The sequence below is a fragment of the Macrobrachium nipponense genome, chromosome 13, assembly GCF_015104395.2.
Source record: "Macrobrachium nipponense isolate FS-2020 chromosome 13, ASM1510439v2, whole genome shotgun sequence".
In the NCBI taxonomy this organism is placed as follows: domain Eukaryota; kingdom Metazoa; phylum Arthropoda; class Malacostraca; order Decapoda; family Palaemonidae; genus Macrobrachium; species Macrobrachium nipponense.
In genome coordinates, this window is record NC_087206.1 from 42,996,549 (window position 1) to 43,019,585 (window position 23,037).

Consider the following 23,037-nt stretch of genomic DNA (forward strand, 5'->3'; position numbering starts at 1 on the left):
AAATGCAAGCGCTTGACACTCAAGTCTTTTCTTCTTGAATACTTCCTGAGGTTTCAGTTGATTATCAAATCAGCTGCAAAATTGTGATTTTTGAATGTATGCCAAAAAAAACCTTTATTTATGTATATATTATATATAATAATTTGACAATATCAAATAATCAAATTTTAAAAATGCAGATCAAGGACATAAATAATAGCAGAGGAAATTCTTAACACATTTATTTAAAAAGGGTACATTTATCATATATTTACACATAAGTCATTTACACAACCAAGAGATTGTTTTCCTGTCTCAATCTGGCTAACATGTTGCCACTGAAAAAAAAACTAATTTTTTTGGAGAGAGAGAGAGAGAGAGAGAGAGAGAGAGAGAGAGAGAGAGAGAGAGAGAGAGAGAGAGAGAGAGAGAGAGAGACTAAAGTTGTGTACTATTCTTGAAAAGTCGCATGGTAGCTTAATCATCGGCTTTCTTTGTGAAAGACATATCGTAGAAAAAGCTTAAACATCCTGTTAAACCAATTGCACAAAGAACCACAGTTGATGCAAAGAGAACCTTATCAGTTGGACCTCCTTTCAAGTGGATAGGGATGGGAGAGGCACTCTGTAATACAAAATTTACTGGGTGGTAAAATATAGCTTTATAGTAACATAAAAACAAAATATAAATATGTACATAATGCCCATAGATATGTTGAAACAACAGCCTGACATATCCAAATTTTTATGGTAATTTTCTATTTTTTTTATACTAATTTCTTAACTAAGTTTTTCTTGACTCTCAAAACTTGTAAAAGCCATTACCTGTGACCTCTAACATAAAAGGCAGAAAATGAGGCTATCATACTTAAAATTCTCAAGTTTATCTTCCTTTTAATACACAGGTTGACGGGAATGCCAGTTTAAAGCCAATACCTTGTCCAGTTCAGATGGAAACTAAGATAAATTTAGGGTTCAGCTCCAGAAGTGACTGAACTACTTATTGAAACATAACATCACGGTTATCTTGGAAAATAAAATCAGCGAGAAAAAATTCCAAAGTTTGTCAGTGACAGGAAGATGATGGTGACTTTTCCTCTCAAACTGCACATTTTGCCATTATTCCCAATAACATGTACGAATACAAAATAATGAGATACAGTAACTGTGTTATTCCATTCAATGTTTACAATTACATACGTATATCTAAATTCTAGAAAATGGACACAAGTCCATAATGATTTCAAGTAAAACCACTGACTTGGTAAACTTTCAGATGTTTATAAGTTGAGATTCAACAGTTTAGATACTCTTTATCAGTAGGCATTTTATGAAATTTGCATGAGAGAGTTCTGCCTAATGATCTACTGAGTAAAATTACAGGACCTTAGATGTTTTTGGTCTTTAATAGTGATATCCTTGATAGCATAAAAATTAAGAAAATTGACTATGCAGATGGTGCAACTTGTGTTGCATGCATCTGCTCTCCTCCAAATGTGAAATGAAATGCTTTCTATTATTAATACAAATTTAGAGTATATCAGTTAGTACAGTAAGGCAAAGCTCTAGCAAAAGTAAGCCTTACTGACTAATTGATTTTGCACTGTCCCCCATCTGTTAAAACTGTTCTTGTGACTTTGAATATTTGACATTACCTACTTGGTGCTACTGTCAACAAGAAGTTTTCATATTCATAGCACTTACAAAGTCTATCCTCTGACGTCACTAAAAAACTTGCTGTTTGCAAGCTACCTATGTCTACAGTAAGTTTCCTGTCAAAGGATTTTAACTTTCACAAAGAAAACTGGTCAACCAGTTTTCTTTTCAATATGAGTATAGTAACAATGACTACAGCTATTAGGAAATACAGTATCCTATTTGGGTAACTTACAGGGGAAATCTTCCTCCCTGTCTTTCAGTGCTGTCACTGGAATTACTAATTCCTTGCTGGATGAGAGGTTTTCGGGCTCGGCTACCAATATGGTGGTCCAAAGTTTGATTCTCGGCTCTGCCAACGCAGAATCAGAGGAATTTATTTCTGGTGATAGAAATTCATTTCTCGACACAATGTGGTTTGGATCCCACAATAAGCTGTAGGTCCCATTACTAAGTGACCAATTGGTTCTCAGCCACAAAAATAAAAAAATCTAATCCTTCGGGCCAGCCCTAGGAGAGCTGTTAATCAGCACAGTGATCTGGTAAAACTAAGATATACTTAACTTAACTAGAATTACTAAGTATTATTTGTTGCACAGAATACCAGCAACTGTCTTTGGAAACGCTATAAAGTCATAATGACCAACACCAAAGTCATTTATTCCCTATCCTACAAGATATAAACCAGTCACATCTTCAATGGACCAAGTTAAAATCCTCCATCTTAGGATCTAATGGAAAACAGCTAATGATTGGAACTATCAATTAACCTTAATGGCAAAGAATGATTTTATGGAGACTTTAAAGGTAAATAGACTCCTCTGGATGCTCTTCTTCAGACACTCCTCACCAAAATGCATTAGCATCCAAGTTCTAGTGAGGTGCCACTAGTATTTCACACAAGATAAATTTAAATTGATTACAGTATTTATACTTTTTTTTTACTAGTTTTGCTTCAAAAATATTTCCAGACTTGCAGATAGCTGTTGCCCACTAGAAACAAGCACACTAGTGCCATCTGTTAATTTAAATTATCAAGAAAGAAGAATAAATTTTTATGAACCAAGAATTCCTCTGATTTGTTGGAATTTGTGTATTTGTTATTTTTTAGTGAATTTTGCCTATTAATAATACCATGGGACACCCGAGTTGAAGAAAAAGAATGGGAAAAAATGGATAAGTATCAAGACCTGAAAATAGAAATAAGAAGGATATGGGATATGCCAGTGGAAATTGTACCCATAATCATAGGAACACTAGGCATGATCCCAAGATCCCTGAAAAGGAATCTGGAAAAACTAGAGGCTGAAGTAGCCCCAGGACTCATGCAGAAGAGTGTGATCCTAGAAACGGCGCACATAGTAAGAAAAGTGATGGACTCCTAAGGAAGCAGAATGCAACCCGGAACTCCACACTACAAATACCACCCAGCCGGATTGGAGGACTGTGATAGAAAAAAAAAAAAAAAATAATGTCTTGTTAAGGATTACTGCTGCTTCAGTAGCATTGATCTTGTAGAGGTTCTTCTCTATTCTTCTGATAGCAGCTTTCTTGTTATTGCTAAGACTGGTGAGTAATGCACCTATGCTGGGCATCAAAAAAGCAGGGATGAATTCACTATAAATTCTATTTTACTGAAGTAAATGAAACCTGAGGTGTGAAATAATTAGATTAGTCCATTAGGATATACGTATGACAAAAATTGATATTTTGAATATCTTAAATATTCTGCTGTGACATTTTGCCTGGCTCTTCCAAGAATCCTCTCAGGCAGAAGGGATGGGGGGGGGGGGAGGGGAAGGGAGGGGGGACAGACTGTAGATGGTGTGGAATCCTTCTTTTCTTTTATATTAGGGATTACAGTGGGGGGTGGGGTGTTGTGTCTTCCTGGCACTGAATTTTGGTTGACTGAGTGTATAGAGCTGGTTTCCTATTGGCTGTTGGGGTCTCTAGACTTGATATATGCACTGTTGTAACCTCATCAATCTTCGGGGTTGTGAGGCGTCACCGTGGCCAAATTTTGATCGGCTGACTGTGTGATGGCACGGTTATTTCTCCAGGTTTCTACTTCAGTATTGTCTTTGCTGGTGTTGCCTTGCAGTGGGGTCAGTTTTTGACAAATATTCTAATTGACTAACTCTACAGGGTTCACACCCCACATTTCACTTACATCTGTGAAATAAAATTTGTACTACTGACTATATCCCTGCTTTTACGATGCCCAGCACAGGTGCGTTACTCACCAGTCTTAGTAACAATGAGAAAGCTGCTATCAGAAGAATAGAGAAGACCATCTACAAGATAAATGCCACTGAAGCAGCAATAACCTTTAACAAAACATGCTTGAAAGAGGGTCTCCTACCCAATAATAATAATGAAAAAATACTCAATGTAGCATGAGTCTCAAAATGGAGAAACATCCAGTTATGTAATTGTACATATATTTAAATTTAAAACTGCAAGGATAGCTTTTGGGAATCTGTTTGCTTCCCATTTTCAATCTGACCCGATGTAGCACTCTAACCCAGTAAATATAAAAGGAATCAAAATAAGCAACCTGTTTGTGAACTGTGGAACTTGTCGTCAAACATAGATCACGCAATGCCATTGTTTTCTGATTGAAGGCCAGCCAATCATCTGGAATGTCTAATTGGTCCTTGCCCCATGCAGTCGTTTTCATTTTTTATGGTCTTCAACAACAAAGATGCTGACACCGTTGGTAACTAGGAGGAACCAGTTACCTGACCGAGAGAAAGAGAGGCAACCGCAGCATTAAATGCGGCTTAAGAGACAATACTATCATAATGGTCTTCATGCTGAAAGTCTTTATATATTTCCTGGAAATAAGATTATTGGAGAATCTATCTTCCTGTGTAAAAGATTTATTGCCTTCCATTGATAAACCACTATCTATCACTGCACTCTCCACTAATCTTCTTATGCCATCTTTTCTTTTAAAAATTAATTTAGATTCTGCCCAATTTATGCGGTAATCAAGCTTAAGACTGTGACTAACTTAACCCCAAAATATTTAGTCACATTCTGAACAGGGAATTTTATAAACACCAACATATTTATTGTGATTCTGTGTAATATTGTTGCATATTCTTTTCAAGTGTGGATTAAAAGGGAGTGCAAAACAATTTGTAAATGTCTTTTTGTTGTGTTCCTTTGAGAAAAGTATTCTTCTGACTTTTTCAAAAGCATTATTATTAAAATGTTCAGGGTAACAAAGTTTTTTTTTTATTAAATCTTTAATGTGTTTAAGTTTTCTGTCAATGAAGTTGGGGTCGCAGATTTTCAAAGCTCTCAAAACAAAGTTGACCAAGATGTTGGTTTTAACTTCATTATTGTGCCAGGAGAAAAAATTTATGTTTCTGCATTGGTTTCTTGACGATACACTGTAAATTTAAAGGTGAAAATTACTGGGTCATGGTATATCAACTTCTTTAAATTTACAGTGTATCGTAAAGAACCAATGCAGAAACATATATCCATTTTTTCTCTTGCCACAATAATTAAATTAAAACCAACATCTAGGTCAATTTTTTTTGAGTTTTGAAAATCTGCAACCCCTACTTCATTGACAGAGAACTTAAAACACATCGAAGAGGTTTGAAAAAACTTTGTTACCCTGAACATTTTATTAATAATGTTTTTAAAAAAGCCCAAAGAATATTATACACATACGTATTCCTCAAAATAACATGCCAAAAAGATACGTATTTATGAAATGTCTTGCACTCCCTTTTAATCCACACTTAAAGAGAATAAGGAAAACTGTAAAAAAAATCATATTGATAAAATCAATGCAGTCCATAATCAAAATAAATAACACCATCAAGAGACTTCTTATATGCAACAATAGTACACAGAATCACAATAGTAAACATGTTGGTGTTTATGAAAATCCCTGTTCAGAATGTGACTAAATATTTTCAAACATCTAACTCACCTGGTAGTTATATATATAGCTTACGTCCCTGACGTCACGGCAGAATTTCAAAACTCGCGGCAATCGCCGATTGGGTAGTCAGGTGCACCACCTGTGCGCCCTCTACCCAGGTACGTAGAACTGTTCCAATTATTCCTCAGATCTTCCCTGCCGCCGCTACGGTGACATTGTTGGAACTTTGCTCGCTAGCCCGTGTCTTTTGCAGTATTATTTGGTGAAATACACTTTGGCTTTGGCTTTCGCTTGAATTGGATTTTGATTTTGGATTTTTCTTGACTTTCGTTTCGATATTGTTGGTTTGACCTTTGCTTGTTTTTTATCTCTCTTTTTGATTTCTCAACATGACTGATTCTGCTTCAAGTTTGAGAATGTGTGTGAAAGGTTGCAAGACTAGACTTGCTAAATCCTCTTTAGATCCTCATTCTATTTGTAGTAAATGCAGAGGAAAAGTTTGTGAGATAGGTGGTGATAGATGTAATGAATGTGTGGGCTTGCTTGAGACTGAATGGATTGAATATTACCGCTATGTGCGCAAATTAGAGAAGGATAGGATAAGGAGAGCGAAGAAGACCTTGTCTCGCTCCTCCATAGACAGTCAAGGAATAGATAGTTCTCTATCCCTCGATAATCCTATTGATCCTCCTCCTGTTGTATCATTACCAAATCCAGTTTCAGAAACAGGTAAAAGTCCATCATTACAGGACATGATGACGGCCATTCAAGCCCTTGGTCAACGGGTAGAATCCCTGGCACAAGACAGGGATAAATTATGGTCTAATATGAGAGATATTAAAGTGAATAATGAAATTAGTGCAAGTGCAGTGGAGGGTGCGGCCGCTCGGACTTGTCGTGCTCCTAGTCCTAGACCTCTTCCAAGCTCACCAACCCCTGTAAGAAGGAAAGTCGACCGACGAAGGGAGGCGAGAGGTTTTAGCTCCCGAGCGGTCATCCCCTCGAGCGTACCTGTAGACGATCCCCAGGACGCTCACCCTCGCTATAGGAAAGGCGAGGTTAAAGTGTTTTCTTCGTCGTCTGACGACGCAGTACCCAGACGGGGCTGGCGTCAGACTTCGAAATCCAGACCCATTAAAAGAAATTACCAGGACGCCGAGCGTCTTGATACTGGACGCCAGGACGAAAAACGTCAAGAGCGTCCAGGATGTAGTCATTGGAGCAGCCCGGAGCGCTTCCCTTCAAGTTCCGATATTTGCTCTCCTACCAAATTAAGACGTAAGACGTAAGACGTCGCACAGGCGGCCATCGTCTTTGGTAGGAGGCAAGGAAATACTGGAAAAGGGGAAACCTTCGGTGCAAACTGCAACTCCGGATCGTTTCTCTTTCGATTCCGATGCTTGCTCTCCTGCCAAATCAAGACGCAAGATGTCGCACAGGCGGCCGTCGTCTTTGGCAGGAAGTAAGGAAGGATCGGACGAAGGGAGACTTTCGGTGCGAGCTGCAACTCCTGATCGCTCTCCTTTCGTCTCCGATGTTTGCTCTCCTACCAATATAAGACGCAAGATGCCGCACAGGCGGCCGTCGTCTTTGGTAGGAGTAAAGGAAGCATCAGACGATTGGATGCCTTCAGTGCATGCTCCTGCTTCCTCCTTCGGATTGTCATTCTTCAGGCCTTTCATCTCAAGACGAACAGAATGAAGAGAGAGAGATTGACTTTGCAACTTCTCTAGTCTGTCCCCAGCAGCAAGAAGCTCCGCAGTTTTCCGTACTGCAAGATTTTAAGCAGAAACTCTCCTCTCTTATGCAGTCATATCAACCTGCTACTCTTACTGTTAAACGCCAGGACGAAAAACGTCTTGAAGCAAGATGCCAGGACGAAAAACGTCTTGAAGCAAGATGCCAGGACGAAAAACGTCTTGAAGCAAGACGACAGGACGAAAAGCGTCTTGAAGCAAGACGCCAGGACGAAAAAAGTCTTGAAGGAAGACACCTGGACGAAAAACGTCTAGAAGCAAGACGCCAGGACGAAAAACGTCTTGAAGCAAGACGCAAGGACGAAAAACGTCTTGAAGCAAGACGCCAGGACGAAAAGCGTCATGAGACAGGACGCCAGGAGGCCAGTCATCAAGGTACTGGACGACAAGACTCCAGGCATCAAGAAACTGGAAAGCAGGATGCACAAACGAAACATGACATCGCTACATCAGTTATGTCTCAATCAGAAGAAAGGAATGAAGACATCCCCCATTCTCCTTTTGATCAGATGCAAGTCGTTTCCGAGGAAGACAATCAAACAGATCTACAACCTTCAGCAGATCTTAAAAGGCTTATGAAAGTTTTTGCAGAACTTTTTCCAGAAAGTTTTGTGCCAGCTGCCCCTCGTTCCCCACCTTCAGAGTTCACTCTAGGGAAGGCTTCTACAGAATCCGACTTTACGAAGATGGTATTATCGCACTCTTCGAAAAGAGCCTTGAAATTAATGAAGGAATGGATGGACTCTAAGAAAGACCAGGGAAAAACAGCTTTCTCATTTCCTCCGGCCAGATTAGCTTCCAGATCCAGCATCTGGTACGACACTGGAGAAGTCCTAGGTTTGGGAGTTCCAGCTTCTTCCCATGGGGACTTCTCTAGCCTTGTGGACTCTTCTCGTCGGACGGCCATGGGGAAGACGAAAGTGTTTTGGTCTTCCTATGAAATGGACCACCTCCTCAAAGGGATTTTTAGAGCCTTCGAAGTCTTTAACTTCCTAGACTGGACTCTGGGTTCGTTGGGGAAGAAAATTGAAAACTTGAAGTCTACCAAAATGGAAGAACTCGTTCACCTTATGTCATGCATTGACAAAGCGCTTCGAGACGGGTCGAATGAGCTAGCAGCCCTTTTCTCAGCTGGAATCTTGAAGAAAAGGGCCCAATTTTGTTCGTTTCTTTCGAGTGGAGTAACGCTCACTCAGAGAGCGGAACTGCTTTTCGCTCCAATTTCGACTCATCTTTTTCCGCATAGTTTGGTAAAAGAAGTATCCTCAGCTCTGACCCAAAAAGCGACACAAGATCTGATGACTAAAGCAGCAAGGAGAGTTGTCCCGTCAAGTTTTGCAGGACAGAAACTCAAAGAAACCACTCCTCTACCACGTAGTTCTCGGCCCTTTCGAGGTAGATCCCTCAGGAGAGGGAATGCAAGACCTATTACAAAAAACTCCAAGAAAAGAGGCTTCAGAGGAGGAAGTAATAGTCTGACAAAGATCTTCTTCAGACAGTGGTAGGAGCCAGACTCAAAAATTTCTGGCAAACATGGGAGAAAAAGGGAGCAGATCCTTGGTCTATTCAGCTTCTCAAAGAAGGATACAAGATCCCTTTCTGGAAAAAACCCCCCTTAGCAGAAAGACCGATCGATCTGTCAACCAAGTACAGAGAGGAGTCCAAGACTAGCGATACAACAAGAGGTTTCTATGCTAATTCAGAAGGAGGCAATAGAAAGAGTTCGGAACCTGGAATCTCCGGGGTTTTACAATCAATTATTCCTGGTCCCCAAGAACTCGGGCGGATGGAGACCGATTTTGGACGTGAGTTCCCTGAATATTTTCGTGAAGAAAACAAAATTCACTATGGAGACAACGAAATCAGTTCTTGCTGCAGTCAGACGAGACGACTGGATGGTTTCGTTGGATCTCCAGGATGCTTATTTTCACGTCCCGATCCACCCGAACTCCAGAAAGTATCTAAGATTTGTTTACAAGAGAGAAACATATCAATCCCGAGCTCTTTGTTTCGGTCTAAATACCGCACCTCAAATTTTCACAAAACTTATGAGCAACGTAGCAGCAATGCTACACAAGAAACGCATCAGAGCCTCATTGTATCTGGACGATTGGCTCCTCAGAGCCCATTCCTATGCCGACTGTCTGGAGAATCTTCAGAAAACAATTTGATTATCAGAAGACCTAGGCCTTCTGATAAACCACCAGAAATCCCAACTGATCCCATCCCAGGAAATCTTGTACTTGGGGATGAGGATTCAGAGTCAGGTTTTTCGGGCTATTCCGTCCACATTGAGAACGGAACAAGCTTTAGAGAAAATAAGAAACTTCCTAAAGAAACAGAAGTGCTCTGCGAGGGAATGGATGAGTCTGCTGGGGACCCTTTCCCCGCTAGAACAGTTTGTCTCCTTGGGAAGACTGAACCTACGCCCTCTGCAGTTTCATCTAAATCAGCATTGGGACAAGAAGACGACACTAGAGTCAATGTGTATTCCCGTTTCAAACGACATGAAACACTATCTACAGTGGTGGAACGATCCCGTCAAGCTCCAGGAAGGCCTCTCCCTAGAGCAGAGGAACCCAGACCTAGTGTTGTTTTCCGACGCCTCGGACTCGGGCTGGGGAGCAACACTGGGGAAGTTAGAAGTCTCGGGCTTCTGGAACAAGGAGCAAGAAAAGTTCCACATCAATCTGAAAGAATTGACTGCAGTTTTCCTAGCTCTCAAGGAATTAGAGAGCGTAGTTCGGAACAAAGTGGTACAGGTCAACTCCGACAACACAACGGCGTTGGCCTACATCAGCAAACAAGGCGGGACACACTCAGTCTCTCTGTACAGAGCAGCAAGAGAACTGTTCCTCTGGACGAAAGGAAAAAACGTGATTCTGGTAACACGCTTCATTCAGGGAGAAAAGAATGTGAGAGCAGACATCCTGAGCAGAAAACATCAAGTCTTGACAACAGAATGGACTCTCCATCAGGAAGTTTGCAAGAGTCTATGGTGAATCTGGGGGCGCCCTTGCATAGATCTCTTTGCAACAGCGCAGACAAGACGGATGGAGACTTACTGTTCTCCAGTCCCAGACTCCGAAGCAATCCACATAGATGCGTTCCTTCTGAATTGGACATCTAGACGGGTGTACGCCTTTCCCCCATTCAAAGTAGTACACAGAGTGTTGCAAAAGTTTGTGGCTCACGAAGGAACCAGGATGACTCTAGTGGCACCCTTCTGGCCGAAAAGAGAATGGTTCACAGAGGTACTGGAATGGATGGTGGACACCCCAAGAGGCCTTCCGTTAAGAGTAGATCTACTCAAACAGCCCCACTTGGAAAGGTATCACCAAAACCTCCAAGCTCTTCAGCTAACTGCCTTCAGACTATCGAAAAACTCACAAGAGCTAGAGGATTTTTGAGGGAGGCAGCTAGTGCAATTGCAAGAGCAAGGAGGTCTTCAACCATTAAGGTATACCAATCGAAGTGGGAGACTTTTAGAGGATGGTGCAGGGACAACTCTATTTCCTCTTCCAGTACCTCTGCGACTCAGATAGCAGATTTTCTGCTATACCTCAAGAAGAGACGTAACTTTTCTGCTTCTACTATCAAGGGTTATAGGAGCATGCTTAGCAGCTGTCTTCAGGCATAGAAACCTTCATCTATCTGATAATAAGGATCTACAAGATCTTCTTAGATCCTTCGAGACAACTAAGGAAAGAATACAATCCTCAACATCTTGGAATTTGGATGTAGTCCTCAAGTTTCTCATGAGTGACAGGTTCGAACCCTTACAGGAAACATCCTTTAAGGACCTCACCATGAAAACTCTCTTCCTGATTAGCCTAGCAACAGCAAAGAGGGTCAGCGAAATCCATGCCTTCAGCAAAACTGTAGGTTTCAGACAGGGCAAAGCCATCCTGCTCGCTACAGTTGGGATTCCTAGCCAAAAAACGAACGCCCCCTCACAACCTGGCCAAGTCATTCGAAATCCGAACCTCTCGGATCTCACGGGTGAGGAAGCAGAGAGAGTTCTTTGTCCGGTAAGGTCTCTGAGGCATTACTTGGAGAGAACGAGACAATTACGTGGCACTTCAGAAGGGCTTTGGTGTTCGGTCAAGAAGCCCTCTCTGCAAATGTCGAAGAATGCGCTATCCTTTTTTATAAGGCAATTAATTAGGGAAGCGCATTCAGCATGTACTGAATCGGATATGAAGCTACTTAAAGTTAAGACTCACGAGGTTAGAGCCGTAGCAACCTCGGTAGCATTTAAACAAAATAGATCCCTTCAGAATATCCTGGATGCAACATTCTGGAGGAGCAAGTCAGTTTTTGCGTCGCACTATCTTACGCAAGTGCAAACTTTGTATGAGGACTGCTACACACTGGGTCCGTTTGTAGCAGCTCTTTCAGTAGTGGGAAAAGGGTCTACCCCTTAAAACCCATAATCCAATACTCATTTTCTTATCTTGGAACTATTGAAAAGTTATGGTTGTTTGTGGAGACTGGATGCAGTCTTCCACAATCATTGATCTTTAGTCAGGTGATCAACTTGTTCCTTAGTAGCGCCCGGAACAAGAGTATTGTAGGGAGTCTAGTCACATAGAGGTTTGACCGGTTGACAGTCTCCAAGAGGTCTTCAGCCCCCTGGGTGGATCGCTGGACCTCATAAGGAAAGCAGACACAATGAGACAGGATATCATTAAAGTCAGCTTCCTTAACAGGTACGAACCCATAAGTTTGTTTTTATTAACACTTATGTCAATTCCAACGATGATAGCTGTCTCTGACTCTCCACCAAAGGTGTTAATCAGCTATATATATAACTACCAGGTGAGTTAGATGTTTGAAAATGTTATTTTCATGATAAAATAAATTTTTGAACATACTCACCTGGTAGTTATATATAATTAAATTCCCACCCTCCTCCCCTCTAGAAACTATGGGCATGGAAGATCTGAGGAATAGTTGGAACGGTTCTACGTACCTGGGTAGAGGGCGCACAGGTGGTGCACCTGACTACCCAATCAGCGATTGCCGCGAGTTTTGAAATTCTGCTGTGACGTCAGGGACGTAAGCTATATATATATAACTACCAGGTGAGTATGTTCAAAAATTTATTTTATCATGAAAATAACATTTTGGGGAGAGTGGTAGAGGATTACCCTCGAGAATCAGGGAACATAAAAGAGCCTACCAATTGCATGCAGAAAGCAATGTGTTATTTAGTCACAGTCTAAAGATTGATCACTGCATAAATTGGGCAGAATCTACATTAATTTTCAGAAGTAAAGATGTTGGCATAAGAACACTAGTGGACGGTACAGCAATAGAGTGGTTTATCTATAGAAGGCAATAAATCTTGTACACAGGAAGATAAATTCACCAATAATCTTATTTCCAGGAAATATATATTAAAGGTTCTAAGAATAAAGACCATGATGATAGTGCTGTCTCTTTAGCCACATCTGATGCTGCGGTTGCCTCTCTTTCTCCCATTCAAGTAACTTGGTTACTTTCAGTACAGATGCTGTCGGCACCTATGCTGCTGAAGACTATCAAAACAACCACACTGGGCAAAGACCAATTAGATGTTCCAGACAACTGATGGGGCTTTCATTAGACAATGACGGCATTGCCTGATCTATGTTTGATGACCATTTCCACCGTTCATGAAAAAGACGCTTATTTTGATTCCTTTTATGTTTACTTGGTTGGAGTGCTACATCAATGTGTCAGATTGAAAAAGAGAACCGAACAGATTCCTGAAAACTATCCTTACAGTTCTAAATATAAATGTACTATGTACAATTACATAACTGTGGAGTTGTTTCTTCATAATAATAATAATACATAATAATGAACTGTTACTGATATGTTGTAACCATTTCAATTTGTCCTTATGATGGGACTTAAGAAGTTAATTAAATTTTTGAAAGTGCGCATAAATATGGCCTTAAGCTTGTTAATTTATGGAGCTTGAGGAGCAAGCTTAATCTAAAACAACAAACTTGTTAATGTTCCAGCAACAACATGGTGCCATGTGCTAAATTCTTTCATGTGAGTTGCCTTTTTTCCAAGATCTGCACTGTTGCACTTAAAAATGGTAAAGATTTTACAACATATCTTTTTGTATACCCGAGGATTTCCAGTTATTTTATAACCTGGTTTCATATTATTATTCAAAGTTGAACCATCATGAAGGAAAAATCTTATTGTAATAGGTGAAAGGTAAAAATAGGACAAAGTACTGCAGCTGTTGTCCAAAGGAACACTGTAAAGAACCTTGGTACTTATAAGTTAAATTAATTTACACTAGGTGACAACCCCTTATAGGTGTATTTCATAAGGAATCAATGCACATATTGTAGTACTTATATTTTAATGTTAAGCTTAATAAGTTTTGTTTTTTATCCGGAGTACTTATATTTTAATGTTAAGCTTAATAAGTTTTGTTTTTTATCCGGATCAACATTTTTTCACAAATAATCTTTTACTTGCACTTTGTCCAAAAGTTTGCAGTCAACATAACCTTAGGCATTTTATTTATTTTCCAAAATAATATCTTGTCAGATAGATGGAAGCCTTGAGCATGCACCCCACAGACTCATATACACATTGTTTTGGAGCCCAACTTTTAATCTTCTTTACTTCTTTTCTGTGATTTTTAAGACTGTTGCTGGCTGCTTTTACATGATTGGAGTCTTTAAATAATTAAGTATCATGCCCTTTTCATTGATTAGTCTTTAAATAATTAATTGTCATGCCCATTTTATCATCTTTTGCATATTAGTGAAAAATCTGTTAGTTCCCAATAAGATTTTCATTGCTGGCTAGTGGATTTTTACAATCCCATTTAATGGTGATTAATGAGTGTTATCAACAATACTCCTTTAATTGTAGTTGTGAGTGACAACAGGCTGTCTCTACTTGTAAACATTATCTGCAAATGGGTGTTACCTGTTACATCTCAATATCTATTGTTTTCTATGAAACAAAATGACGCTTCATAATTAGAAGGAGATTTCTAATTTGTGCAGAACAATGTTTGGAGAAATGATTGTTTTTCTGTGGTTACCAGCATGCTCCTTAAATTGACTACAATAATAATATTTCTTTTGTTCAGGTAACATAAGGTTTGTCTAGGTTTAGTATTTATTTACTTAGTATAAGTAAATGCTACCATGAAAGAGTGGTACAGTCAACCCCCCTTATTTGCACTCACATATTTGCGGATTTCTCTCTGGAACAAAAACAGGATGTCACTAGTTATTGGCGGGGGTTCTGTTCTCGGCAGGGTACTCATAAGTGAAAACCGCCATTAACTGGAACTTGGTGATTTATGGTGCTCATGGCGCCGATACCCGCTTAATGGTGCTGATAGCCGCTTAATGGCGTCTCCTTTAGATATGTTATGGCACCATAACTCTATTATTGGCACCTTATGGCACTGATAACTGGAACTCGGCACGTTATGGAGCCATACATCGCTGATTTTATGGGGCTAGACAAGCCCCATAAAACTGGATTGCCATTAACCGAGTCTGCTGATAACCGGGGACTGCCTATACCCCCATTATTCGTGGGAAATTTGGCTATTCACAGTATTTTTCTATGAGAAATATCCACAAATTTCAGTTTTTTTTTTTTTTTTTTATCAATTTCATCATGATAAGCACTTTTTGTAATAAAACTATTAAAAAACCAGGTATAAACATTCTTAGCAAGTTTTTCTTGAGTTTTAACTATCAAAATCAGCAGTTTTAAGTGTTTCTAAAGGAGTTTCAACTATTTTCAGGGGGTCTGGTACCCATCCCTGCAAAGGGGGGGACATTGTACATCAGTTAATTCATTTTCAAAGATAGACAGATTTGAGTCTGCCAACTTGTACTTAATATTCATTATGTTTATTTTATTAACTGTATTTGCTGTTTTGGTTTTATATTCTGCCTTTTCATTCTACAATATAACTTTTGAAAATACAGTAAGAAGTCCTAGTTCTGGTAATTTTCATATTTGCTTTTTAGTTTTCAATGTTAGGGTTGCTACTTTTCCATGCCTTCATGTGGGAAAAGTTACCCTGAGTAGGGTCTATCATTGACTGTTTTAAACATTAATTCCAGATCTGTTTTCTGGAATATACTTATAAATACAGGAAATTTTGTTGGTTAAAGTTAGCAGTATACTGCTGTCCACTTCTTTTATTTCAACTAAGTAAAGTATTACAAGTAGCCAAATACAGATAATGAAATTGAGAAGTCAAGAATAAACTATGTAACGACAAAAACATAAAAGAAATATAACAACAAACTTAGACAAATAATGATGGACAATAAATTAGACAACTAACAAAATATGCTTTGACACGTCAGCCAGCTCGAAAACTACATAAATAAATAAACAGCTGTAAGTTCCATAGGCTGGATTAGGAAGATCATTCCACAATCTAGTGAGAACAGGAAATTTTCTTGAAAATTGCATGGTAATGAACCTCAAGGAGGCAAGTCAAGACTGTTAGAATTAACTCCATTTCTACATGATGGATGGTATAGCCTGGAAAGATCTGAATGCCAAGGATGATCAGAATTATGAAATACTATCTTGTACAGTATTGATAATGAGTTAGCTGAACAATGAAGATCAGGGATAATAAAATACAGAACTCAGGTTTTTGTTTAAGATGCAAGTCAGCTTCTGATGCTCAAATAACGGAAATAATATTCAGAACATAGTAGAATACAGGAAAACATCCAGGATAGATAGGTCTCCAAAAATCTTGAAAAACTCTCAGTAAACCCAATTTCTGTGCAAATGAAGAATTGAATATTTTTTCATATGTGCCGTATATACTCGCATATCATGCAATTTTTGACGACCTAATTTTGGAGATAATTTTAAGGGGGTCGCATCATACATGAGATATAAAATTAGTGTGTATAATATTCACATACTAGCATCATTTGATAAAATACAAACATAGTGAATATGCATCTTTTCCATGGATCTTTTAATAAGTTATGCTTTCTTCATTGCATCCAATAATCTTGTATATATTTTCATATTACTACTGTTGTATTATAAAATACAAAAATAGCAATCAATGTTTTGGTTTGGAAATCAGCCGAGGACAATTGTGAGGTAAGTTTATTTTACTGTATTAAAAGTCAAACCAAAGCAGCTTTCTTGCTTCTAGTCAACGTAAATGAATCTCAAGACACTCTATTGATATGGGTCAAGGTTATTTTAGGTTATACAAAGTGTTTTCAAGTCAAAATATTACTTAAGTTCATATCGTTGTGAACAAAATTTAGTTATTTTTTCGTTAGTAAATGGCGCTGAGGGGATGTTTACTGTGTAAAAACATCAACAGATTGCCTTCAATATTTTCACTTGATTTCATCAGAATACTACGAGCTTCACATATTTATTGTTTATCGGAGTGAACACAGTAAAATGTGTTCTTTCATGCCAAATAGTTTTGATTAAAATACATTTATGTCGAATTTTGTTTACGGTTGAGTTTGATGGTGCTATACCGAAGTTTCCATGTTGCCAATGCACGATAATAGTTGTTAGCAGATGGACATTCTTTCCTCAGCTTCAGCTACAACCAGCAGCTTAAATTCAGCAGTATACGCTCTTGCTGATCTTTTCTCCATAGCGAATGAGGATATGGTAATGTAGAAATATATCAGTCCTATTCTACTTGACGTCGTTTGTTAGCTGTTGACTTACGACACAATTGGTTACGACCAACTGGTCGCAAATCGATTTGGACGTAAGTCGGCCCATGTTAATTTACCATAAGAATATTATACTAGCCTAGCCTACACTAGGGTAATCAGTACCATCTTTCCATAGGGTACTTTACACATACATGGCATAGATATCATTAATTTCAGCTAATTTTCTAGGTTCAATGCAAATTGGCTTATGATAATTCAGTACTATAAAGAGAAACTGAATAAAATTTAACAAGTTAGACTTGCCTATATGATAATGATGTTATCATGGAACATATATTGTATATACTACAGGCAGTCCCCGGGTTACAACAGGGGTTCCGTTCTTGAGATACGTTTAAGCCGGAACATCGTCAAAAATCCTATAAAAACCTTACTTTTAATGCTTTGGGTGTATTATAAACTATGCAAACTGCATTCTTATTGCATTTTTCATCAACAAAACCTTCAAAAACTTATTATTTTGCATTTTTGGAGTCATATTTCTTTTGCCAGATCAGCGTTGTAAATGTCGTAACCCTGAAACGTGTCGTAAACCTGGAAATAACTTCTGATAATATAACTGAAAAGCATGGTAACCTCAGAACGTCGTACGCCAAGGACTGCCTATATATGAATACAGTAGCCTAGCCTACAGTATGTATACTGTATAATACACATACGATATAATTTAGTAATTCTTTAATATGAGCCAATTTTGGAGGTTCAATGCATTCTGACTATGATATATTAGTAGAAAAAAAAATTGGACATGAAACGAGAATCAGATTTGGATTGACATCGACATACCTAATTGAGCAATGTCAGGCTGCTGTCGGCTATGTATATTTATAAAATAAAAACACAATGAACATGCATCTTTTCCGTGAATCTTACTGTATTCAAATAGATTGCATTGTGGGCATGTTTATTGTGCAAAAATGTTACGTGATTCCGTTCGCTATTTTCACTTCATTTTATTGTAGTATGAACTTTACTGTTACATGACTTTTCTTTTATCAGCATGAAAACAACAGTAAAATGTGTTCTTCTAGACCTGAAGTTTTGTTTAAAAAGATTTTCTCTCAATTTTATCTACGGTTGTGCTTGATGGCATAAGTTTACTGAAGTTATATCCTTGTTGCCGATGCACGATAATAGTCATTTGTAGCTCGAAAAGTGAGCTGCGTGTGTGGAGAGGGGTTAGCCTAACTAGAAAATGGGATAGATATACAGGAGGAAAAAGAGATTTGCCTACTGTAGTTTGGTCTCAAAAACTGAACTCGCATGTTACATGGTATACATGATCAAATAATTGTTTTAGGGTGAAAATTTGGGGGTCGCATGATATACGAGATCGCGTGTTACACGAGTATAAATGGTAATTTTGTCGTATGAATCTTACCATTAAATAAGTTGTGTGTAGTTCAAGAAACACTGCTATTGTCAAGATTTGGCTGGGGATGCTCCAGTGTCCAAGACCTAACAATGATACTTTGAATTTTGGTAGGATTTAACATCATCTCCATAGTTTGCATAATGCATTGTTGAGAGATTTGCCCACCATTTGTCTACAATCTGGATAAACGCAAAGAAAGTATCATCTACATAAGTATGTATTGTTTGTTTCCAAGGCAAAACCATATATCATATATATACAAAAAATAGTTGGACAAGAACACTACCTTTGGGAACACAGAAAATAAAATTTCTCCAGTCACTAAGTATCTATCTACAACCAATGTTTGCAACCTATTAATAGTTTGAAATGGTTCACAACTACTATCAGTATTCGTAAGATTGAAAAATGACAAATTTTCTGAGACAATTTGTATTTTTCATAGCTACAAACCTGAGGTCTTAACAATAGGATAATTTCTAGTGCCTAGCTGGATCCGGTTAAAAAACAGATGAAAGCAAGGAATCTTGTGATATCCGACAAGGCATGCATAGATCGGGTGAAGGATGGTCGAAGACATTTCACCTACGATCACACATCAGTCTTTCCCAACTCAGGATGTCTTAACATACAGAGGGGAGGCTAGAGGCGGGCAGTAAAATGTTAAGACCTCAGGTTTGTAGCTATGAAAAATACAAATTGTCTTAAAAAATTTATCATTTGTTCATAGGCGAACAAACCTTCGGTCTTAATATTAGGATAGACTCATACTTGGAGGGAGGTACAAGACATCCTAGACTGGCTGGGGGCCTACCCACCAGTCCAGCTTCCAGAAGAAATGACTTCTGGATAGGGACTGAAGCCTGTTGAGAAGCTAGCTGAAAGGAGAGCACCGCAAACACACTTGTAGCATAATAAAATAATGTAACAAAATCTCATATATTATGCATTTTTTCCATGTAATTTTAAACTCCCCCTTTCTTAAATTCATAATAGAAGTGTCACATGAAGAGATTGATATATGTTCTTTCACCTAATACATACTAATTTTTGGCCTTTAAAATAGTACAATAAAATGTGTATTCAACTTACAATTTGTAAGTCATGAATTCATATCTACATCAAGTAACTTAGTTACCTGAATGAGATATACATACGGACATTAAAATACATTAACAAAATGGCATGATGATAAGCAAAAATCGCCGATAACCTAAAAAAGAAAGGAAACACGGGCACAAAACAACTGGCTTGGAAGGAGAGCAAAAGTGATAGTGTCTACTCTCCAAGGAGGTTGAAGAAAAGTCTAAACTTGTCATAGAGTGCGATGTGAGGTATCTGACCAGCTCTTACATCATATGTGCAGGAGTTGCCAGATCTCACAGATTCCTTGCTTTACAATCTTTGATTGTTTTAACCGGTTACCAGCTGGCGTCTGGAGATTATCCTATTGTTAAGATCTCAGGTTTTTAGCTATGAAAATTACACATTGATTAAAAATTTGTAATTTTTCTGCGCTTATCAGTGCCGATAATCGGAAATCAGTGCATTTTGGTGTTAAGCACTATAACCGGATCGCCGATAACCAGTACTGCTTGCAATAATTCTAAATATATCTGACTAATTTTCACCTGTATGGTATATTGTGCTTGTCTTCTGTTTTCGCATTATGTCATTTACAGCAAGCAGAGATGGAAATAGTATTAGGCTGTACAGGAAGTCCTCAGTTGGGCTGTGTGTGTGTTCGGTTAGTCGAAAATTGCTGTTAACCGAATAAATGGCATTTATGACTGCAAAAGTGCCTATGATCCTCTTAATGGTGCTGTTAACTGGTTAACAGTGCCTACAAACTGCTTACTGGGGCAAAAAATCTGGTTCGTCGTTGTTAGCCAAGTGCCGTAACACTGAAAACGTCTTTGACTGGGGATTTCCTGCATTCTTAATTCTACAAAATTATATCTATCAAAATAATTAAAGGTTTCACTCAAGTCTATTTTCTATTCATGGCAAAACAGGAAAATTCATGGATTTACTCCTTCTGGTAAAAGATCTGGTGCATTGCATTTAAAGTTTAACACTGAAGAAATTAAGGAAATAGTTTTCTACGCGGGGCTAAAAGCATGTTTAAAAAAATAAACATAAAGAACCTTTAAACACGCTAAACAACAACTGCAGTGGGCTTGAGAGAAATGGACAGCCTATACTTCTGATAAAACATTGTCATCACATTTTTAGTAACACTCTTAAAAATTATCTAATCAATCTCAACCTAACCCAAAATAAGACTTACCTTACTTAGTGGACTATACTTGGCCATTTCTATATTTTGGTAGGTTCAATGTTCAGTTTTTTTTTCTTTAGGAAATATTAAAATATATCACGGAATACATACAATATTCTTAGGGCAAGTTTAATGAAGGTTAAGCCATTTTATGTTAATGAGGTAGGAGACTAACTTGGAACATTACTAGTCAGGGATGACCTGGGCCAACATTGAGGGCAGGGTTTGGCTTTTAACTCCCTCTACACTTTATCTCATTGTGAACAATCCAAACATTAAATAAAAGTAGAAAATAAAGATACCAAACATAAAAGCCTCATTAATTCAGCTGGAGCAACCATCTTAACTCTTTGCAACTCTGATTATCTAAAAATGTCATACAACTTTTATGACATCACAGCAGAAAAGTAAAACAAAAATGGATATCTTGACACTGGATCACAATGTGACAACAACTGGAGGGTGGTGAAGGATGGTTTAACTCCTTCTCCCTTAAATTTTGGGGCAGTTCAAAGACTTGGTCAAAAATCTCTCAACCAAGAAAATTTCTAATATTTTCATATAACAGGCAGTCCCCGGTTATTGGCAGACTCAGTTATCTGGGATCCGGTTTTATGGCGCTTCCAAGTGCCATGAAATCAGCAATTTATGGCGCCATAAGGATCCTCATGGCATGCCAGTAGGGTGCTTATGGTGTGCCATAAGGGTGCTTATGGCCCCGATAACTGGTTATCGACGCAATAAGCACTATTTTGGCGCTATAAATCGCAGAGTTTCGGTTAATGGCGGTTTTCGCTCATCAGCACACCCTCAAGAAGGGAACCCCTGCCGATAACCGGGGACTGCCTCTATATTAGTGGAAATGAAATCAATTGTAAGTTATCTTTTTTTAAGTACATTTATTTACAAAAGTAAACTAGGCTCTGTTCTTAGCTAACTTTAATGCATATGTCTGAGCTTATATTTTTGTTGTTTTTCATTTTCCCACGCTACATGTAAATGCAAAAATAAAGTACGATCTTTCTGCTTAAAAAGTAACATAAAAGCCATTGTATCATAAAAAGTAAACTTACAGCAAGCAATAAAGCAAAAGTTTTGGACCCAACAGGTTGCCATAAAATTCCCCACCACCCCCCAACAAATGACTGTGAGTCTGAGGTGCTACAAAGAGAGGAAGTAGAAAAATCAATATAAAGCTGAACTGCTACTAATTATATTTATAAATAAGGGAGTCCTAACTAACTTTCCTTACCTGAAACAGCCTCATTTTCTCTGCTAAAAATAAAGGAACACCACCTTTTCGGGGAGGAAGATCTTTGGGAAATGATGTCCCAGCTGGGTATGTGATGGTAGGGCCTTCTGCAACTGCTCCAAGGGTCTAGATAAATGAAAATGTATTCTAATTAGTCACTACCAATACTAAAAAAAACAATAACAGCTATTAAAACAGTATCAAGTCTAAAATAAAGTAACCATAACCAATAGATTGTTGATCAGTAGGTATGGAAAAAGAAAAATACTAAAATTTTATAAAATTTTTGTTCCAAGTTTCTTAATTATCTCCCCCTGGAATGGGGCATGGATTGCCACTGGATCAAATGTGAATCCCCATTAGTCAGGGACACTTTATGTCAAGTAAGGTTGAAGTTCATCCGATAGTTCCAGAAGCAAAAATGTGAAAAATTTATGCAAAAAATTTATAATTTTCTCCAATTAAATTACTACTGAAAGCTCTTCAACATAAGCGTATGAAAATATATTAGTATGATTAATCATATGTATTCTTAATTTATATAAAACTTGGCTATTTTATGCTACTTTGACCCTTAGCTCATAGGTGTTATCTGTATGCAAACAAGTCATATCTCTCTCTCTCTCACTCTCTTTTTGTTTGGTAATTTTGTGGTGATATATCATGAGAGAGGGCAGTTAGATCTAGATCAATGTTAATAAAGAAATTATTTACTTTTCAATAAGACCCTCCAATAAATTTCCTTTAAAAAAGTCACGGAAATTCTAGACCTTCGATAACCCTTCACCATATCAAAAAGTAACATCCTGTAGTCATCTCTTGTTACATCCAAATAGTATATAATTTGATGAGAGTTCTATGCATGGTTCTTGAACTGTAGATTCATCTTTTAATCCTAATCCATCATAGGGTAGTGTATCCTACCTGTCACAGACTGTCATAACCTTAGGGGCAACTATGCATTTGCCATTACTGACACGTGAAATGGCAATCAATATCTCATATAATTTTAGCTGAAAATTTACCTATTCATTTACAAAAGATTTTCATTACCAATAACAGTACATAGTCAAAATCATTAAAAGAATCTACCAAAA

General features: G+C 38.1%; 1 protein-coding gene across 1 annotated transcript in view; it reads right to left on the reverse strand.

Moving 5' to 3' along the window:
* Window positions 1-206: 206 nt before the first annotated feature.
* LOC135225758 (uncharacterized) overlaps window positions 207-23,037 on the reverse strand; it is a 36,335-nt gene continuing 13,504 nt past the window's right edge. Inside the window, exons 2-3 of the mRNA XM_064265206.1 lie at window positions 21,941-22,066; window positions 207-603 (exon numbers count right to left, since the gene is read on the reverse strand). Of these exons, the coding sequence (XP_064121276.1) occupies window positions 457-603; window positions 21,941-22,066 (273 nt within the window). The 3' untranslated portion in view covers window positions 207-456. The remainder of the gene's footprint in view (window positions 604-21,940; window positions 22,067-23,037) is intronic.